This window comes from Neofelis nebulosa, chromosome 7 (genome assembly GCF_028018385.1).
Source record: "Neofelis nebulosa isolate mNeoNeb1 chromosome 7, mNeoNeb1.pri, whole genome shotgun sequence".
Taxonomy (NCBI): Eukaryota; Metazoa; Chordata; class Mammalia; order Carnivora; family Felidae; genus Neofelis; species Neofelis nebulosa.
In genome coordinates, this window is record NC_080788.1 from 63,274,672 (window position 1) to 63,280,602 (window position 5,931).

Below are 5,931 nucleotides of genomic sequence, written 5' to 3' on the forward strand. Positions count from 1 at the left end.
CTTCCTCTGGATCTAAGTTAGCAAGACCATGCCCCTCACTCAACCTCTTTGCCCTCTTTGTAATTCTCAACACCAAGAATAACTTCCCCTGGCTCACACCACAATCCCCTTTTTCATCTGGGGCCTCCTCAGTCAAGAAGTATTCCTGGAGCACCTGGGTGGCTCGGTCAGTTAAGGGATTGACTTTGGCTCAGGTCACGATCTCACAGTTCGTGGGTTTAAGCCCCGCGTCTGGCTCTGTGTTGACAGCTAGGAGCCTGGAGCCTGCCTCGGATTCTGTGTCTTCTTCTCGCTCTGCCCCTCCCCTGCTTGCAGTCTGCCTCTCCCACTCTCTCAAAAATAAATAAACATAAAAAAAAAAAGTATTCCTGCCTAAGAGGAGGAGGAGCCAATGTCTCATACCCACCTCTTCTTCAGGGAATATTCCAGGTAGCTGTGCTCTAGACATGGGGCCATTCCTAATGGGGCCTGTCCTTTAGTACCATCCCAGAAGCTGAGTTTGTGATCTGCTATGGCCCATGGGAAGCTGCCAAAGGCTCCCTGGTATGTAAATGGCTCACTGGACTGGCCCAAGCAGCTTACACTGGTCTCACTCTCTCTACCTGCAAACTCCCTCTTCTGACCTGGGAAGACAGGCATTATGGAGAAATTTTGGATACACAGGGGCTCAGAGGGAGAATTACAGATGCTGGCTTTGTATACAAAACAGCTTTATTAAAAATTCAGCAATTTGGAAAACAAAGCCTTTACAAGGGTTCTATCAAAAAGTACAAATTTTAAATAAATGAGTCAGAAAAGTGGCAGCCAGATTACACCAGCCACAGTTACAACCTTGGGAGAAGGCAGGAGGTGCCCAGAGCCCCCCCTCAAAGGCTGGGCACAGGGGTCTTTGGACTTGTGCAGGGACAGGCAAGGGCCCTGACTCAGTTTCCCTTTCCTTGGAAAAAACGGAAAGAACCTGGAAAGTGTAGGAAAGTGAGTGAAGCAGAAAGGCACAAAAGTCATTTAAAAGGCACAACTGATGACCCCAGCCCTGAGGCGCATGAAGTGGGTGAATGGGTGATCAGAGCCACAGGGCCCCTGGCTCTGGTCATTTTCCCGATTGGTGTCACCTCTAGGTTTTGGCCACAGGTTAAGGTGGACCAAGTGGACGGCAAAATTCCTGCAGCCCGGGGCCTGGAGCCAGTCTTTGGAAGGATCTGTGGTTACTCATTGGCAAGGTTGGTGTCTAGCCCTGCCAGGGCAAGCAGGGTTGCATGGCCCCTAAGAAATTCCCTCAGTGCAGAGCACCAGGCCTCTCGTCTAACCCCGTCCTCTGAGCCTCGGTGGGCACCCACCCTGGACAAGGAACTTCTGCAGGCAGTCCTTGCCATCCAGGCATCTGGAGAAGCCTCAAGTCCCCCGAGCTAGGGTTTCTCTGAATGGCAGGGAGCTGGCATCGTCAAAACCAGTCCCCAACATACCCGGAGTCACTGGTGACAGGCCTCCCTGGTGACATTAGGCAGTGGGTAGGCAAAGAGGGAGAAGTCTAGGATATACTTAGGAAGCACATCCTGCAGGAGGGCCCGTGGGGCACTGCACAGGTGGTAGTGCAGGCTCTCAGGGCTGGCTGGCCGGTACCAGGCCTGGCGAGCCGGGAATCGGACATGGGGTGGTGCCCGCACCCACTCCAGCACCTGGTTGGCATCAGCCTCCAGCCTCTCATAGGAGCCTACAAAGTCGTAGTGCACGGCACAAGGCTGGCACAGGTGGTACACGGGCATCCAATGCTCATTCATCCGCTCAGGGTCCTCGTCCACCAGGTATCTTAGGAACTCGGGGAAGGTGACGTCGTCCCCTGCAGGGCTGGGTCCCGCTCCGGCCCTGTACCGCCTCACGATCTCAGCCCCATAGCGCTGCTGGTACTCTCGAATTTCGCCAAACTTGTTGCGGTAGGCAGAGAGAAGGCGTTCCAAGGGGTTCCGCACAAACAGAAACTTGAAGTAGTGTTGTAGGCGGTAGCGAATCTCCTCAGGCCGCAGGTCTGCCAGGAACACCAGATCATTGCGGTGGTCCATCTTGAGGCGGACATCCACGCTGTCCAGGACGCCTGCCAGCACCTTCAGCACCCGCTTCCAGTTAGAGCAGGCCACCTTGGGGACGTAGCAGTAGAGGAAGCGGTAGCGGTCACTCACGAGGATGTGGCGCAGTAGAGTGCGCCGCTGCCCCACAGGCAAGTCCCAAGGGTCCCGGGGCATGCCTGGTTGTCCGCACACTGCCCGCAAAGTGCGGTTCCGGACGTCCTGCCTCACCTGCAAGTCCGAGTCCCCGGCCTCCAGGGACAGCCCCCCAGGCCTGGGGAGGGCCCGGCGCCAGGCCGCGCCCTCGCGATTGGGAGGGTGCAGGGGAAGGGGCTTCATCTCGGCCAGGATGCCCCGCTCGATCATGAGCAGCAGCCCGCTGGAGGCCACGATCACCGCGAACATCAGCATGGACGGCAGCAGCAGGGGCGGCCCCCCCAGCCCGGCCCGGGCCCTGCCCAGTGGGGCCCGCCTCAGCGCCCGGCCCAGGGATTCGGCGCCATTTGGGGCCGCCAGCGGGGTCAGCGGGCGGGGGAACATGGTGCTCCCGGGGTGGGGGCCTGCGCCGGCCCGGCCGATCCGAGGGCCGCCTGGGAGGCGGGCTCGGGCCGGGGGCGGGAGCCGAGGGCTTGGGCCCGCAGCGCGGGGAGGGCCCCCAGGAGGGGAGCGCCCGCGGGAGGCCCCGGCGCGCGAGAGGGGTGGCCGGCTCCCGGGCTGCGGCGGGAGAGCGGGCGGCGAGCGGCAGGCGGGCGCGGCGAGGGACCGTGGCCGGATGTCCCGCCCGGCAGCTCCCCGCCCCCGGCCCAGCCGTGACACAGGCGCGGGGGCGGGCCCAGGCCGGGGGCGGGGAGAGAGGAGGGCGCCCCAGCATGGAGCGGGCCAGGAGGGCGCGTGCAGACCCCCACCCGGGAGAGGGCGCCGGAGCCAGGGCAGCCCTGGTGCTCCCGGCTTCGGAGACAAAAGCTGCTGACGCCCAAAAGGCAGAAGAGACCCAGGCCAGGGCTCCCTCTCGCGCAGCGCGTGCCCTCGGGGAGCTGCACGGAGAGGACCGGCACCCAATGCCCTGACGCACACTCTGGCCTGGCTGAGACCTTCCTCCAACAGCGTGTCTGGAGGCAGAGGGCACCCTCAACGCTGTGCGCGAGTCCAAACTTTCGGGAAATCCTTCTTTCCCGCTGGAAGCGGAGTCCCCAGTGTGCTCCTCCTACTCACCCTGCCCTAGCCACTCCAGTAAAGAGAAGCAAGATTGTCAGGCACTGGCCAGTGGCTCATCTCCATGGTGACCATTAGATTTAACAGTACCTGCTGGATTACAGTGTTCATCCGCTGGGTAATGCTGAAATGTCTGGAAATGGAGACTTCTCCCTGACTGTGTGCCTTTCCCCAGACCTGAAGAAGTGGGAGAACTGGGACAATCTTTGATGAGGGGCCAGTTTGTGCATGGTGGTCACTAGTGTGACCAGACACATTTTGAAGGGTTAGGAGCTGGAGGCACAGAGCAGCAGCCTCCCTCACTGGAGCCAAACATGCCTCAGTGGCACCAGGCTGACCATGTGGGCTAGAAGCAGATATGGGAATGCCTAGGATAGCAGTGGCCAGCCTTTACCCACCAAACTGGGCACCTAGCTTAGGGCCCAGAGTTCATCCTGTTATGGATGTGTGGGGAGCCCGTGAAGTCCCAAAGGGGAGTAGTGATGTGATCAGAATCCACATTTACCAAGGCAGGTGCCTGCTCAGTGTATGGTATGCTCTCTGCCAGTTGTCACAATGACCCCTGGAGGCAGGGACTACAGGCATTCCCACAGCACAGCTGAGGAAATAGGCTCAGGGGAGCTGAGACTCTATCAATCAGTCTGATTCTAAAACCTACACTCCTAATCGAGATTAATGAACCACTGACACGGAATGGTTTGGAGGAAGCAGCTGACCCTAGGTCACAGTACTGAAGGGGTGAATGGAACAGGGGTAGAAGATGCCAGAGGCTTTTAGTGGGAGAATGGAGGTACCACTGATTAGATGAATTCATAAGTATGAGGGGTTCTGGAGGATGAGACGAAGCTAAAGGGTTCATGGAAGGCCCTCAATCCCTAGCAACATAACACAGGGGGAGGAATTGAAATGTGGCTTTTCAGCTCCTCAGGGTTAGGCTCCCAACATCTCACTGCCTGAGTGCTGAGTGCATCTCAGGATGCACCATCCACTGACTTACAACTTTGTATCAAGTTCAGCCTTCACCGAACTCCTTGCTTCCAATAGCAGTGAATGCAGATTTCTGATGTTGGGATTATTTTCTACTGGTTCATTTATTTATTTTTGAACAATAAGCATCTTTTATACTTGAAGGAAAAAAAAAAAAACCTTTGGAAAAGTTTTGATAATACGGCCACATATGCTCATTCCTCTGAAGAGTTTTCTGTGTTAGCAGTCACAGCAAAGCAGTCTGAGTACAGGAACAGCCACTTACTCTGGGGGAGTCCTTGGGCAAGGTACTTGTCTCCACACCAGTTTCCTATCTGTTAAATGATGGGACATTGTTCACCTCCTGAGACTCTTGTGAGAGAGCACACTGATGGCAGTGTCTGTGCCACTAATACCCTCTATCAAAATGCACCTGCCCAGATGTCCTCATCAAAATGAAGAGAGTAGGGCAGCTATGCTCTGTCCTATGGAACCCCCATGCCTCCGTTCCCATGCCTCGTAGGAACTCCCATGGTCACAGAGCTTGCCCCACACTAAGCAAGGACAACACTAAGGCTTTCGGGCTGGGGTGAACCAAGGTCCAGGCAGTCACAAACCCATGGCCTGTGATGTGACCTTCATTCCCTCAGCAAGGAGTGCCAGCTGCTAGATACTGAGGCCCTAGCACAGTTTCTGTTGGCCAGTTCCTTAAGCATATGACCCAAGGTGATGAGGTGGAATCTTCATCATGCACCAGTTCCCAGGTCACTGGCTAGGTGAAGGCTGGCAATCCAAGGACTTCACCTTGTCCAGTTGGTAGCTCTGGCCACCATGATGTCAAGAAGTCAACCCCAAGTTCTCACTGCCTCTGTCTCCTTTCCTCGGTCTGCTTTCCTTCTACTTCCCTGCCCTTTTTGTTTATTGGCCTTAGTTAGCCCCTGCACTGCAAGGGTTAAGAGGGACCCCCAACATAAAAAGTAGTGAGCCCGTCTGCATGCACACGCTCCCACCCCCACACAAAGATGACAGGACACACAGGAAACAATCCTTTTCTAAATCAATACAATTTTTCAAATTTATTTTTTTCTTAAAGAAGTACTTCTAATCTCTGTCAAAAGGGAGGTGAGGAAAGGTCCTCCCTCCCTTGTAAACACTGAAATACAGATCTGAGAAACCAGGGTCGACACACACAAAAAGTGCATTTTACAAAATATCAACTAAAATATATTTTACATGAATTATGCTTCCAATGAAATTCTACCAGCTGCATTTTCAGGTTCGAAAAAATATTTCGACATCTAAGATTTCAAAAGCATTTAAGTTCTGGGCAGCAGACCCTGCCTCCTGGGAGGAGGGGCCTTGATCTCCTTTCCTGCTAGGTGAGGCTGGGCTCCTCAGCAGCAAGGGCCAAGCACCCTGGGAATGAGCAGGCTCCAAGGCTGGCTCTCCAAAGGCCCCATGGCCACTCTGCCAACCTCTCTTACTGCCCCACGCCTTCCTCCTGACAGCTTATTCAGTACAAGGGCACCCTAGCCCCTTCCCTTCAGGTTTGGGATTGGGCTTTCTGTATGGAAATTCACCTCTGAAGCCTCCAGGGCCCCCCTAAGCCCAGGGACCAACTGGGAGCAGCCTATAAGCACAAGGCTGGGAGCGCCCACAGGATGTGCTTCCACCTCCCTCTCTAGACCTTCCA

General features: G+C 55.8%; 1 protein-coding gene across 1 annotated transcript; it reads right to left on the reverse strand.

Annotated features, from left to right (window-relative positions):
- Nucleotides 1–693: 693 nt before the first annotated feature.
- CHST14 (carbohydrate sulfotransferase 14) lies at nucleotides 694–2,792 on the reverse strand. The gene has a single exon (XM_058738185.1). It carries the CDS (start codon nucleotides 2,598–2,600, stop codon nucleotides 1,470–1,472), a length of 1,131 nt encoding a protein of 376 aa, XP_058594168.1. The 5' UTR covers nucleotides 2,601–2,792; the 3' UTR covers nucleotides 694–1,469.
- Between the last annotated feature and the right edge of the window lie 3,139 nt (nucleotides 2,793–5,931).

Coding starts and splice junctions, on each gene's coding strand:
- CHST14 (XM_058738185.1), bottom strand. CDS start 2,600: ATGTTCCCCCGCCCGCTGACCCCGCTGGCGGCCCCAAATGGCGCCGAA.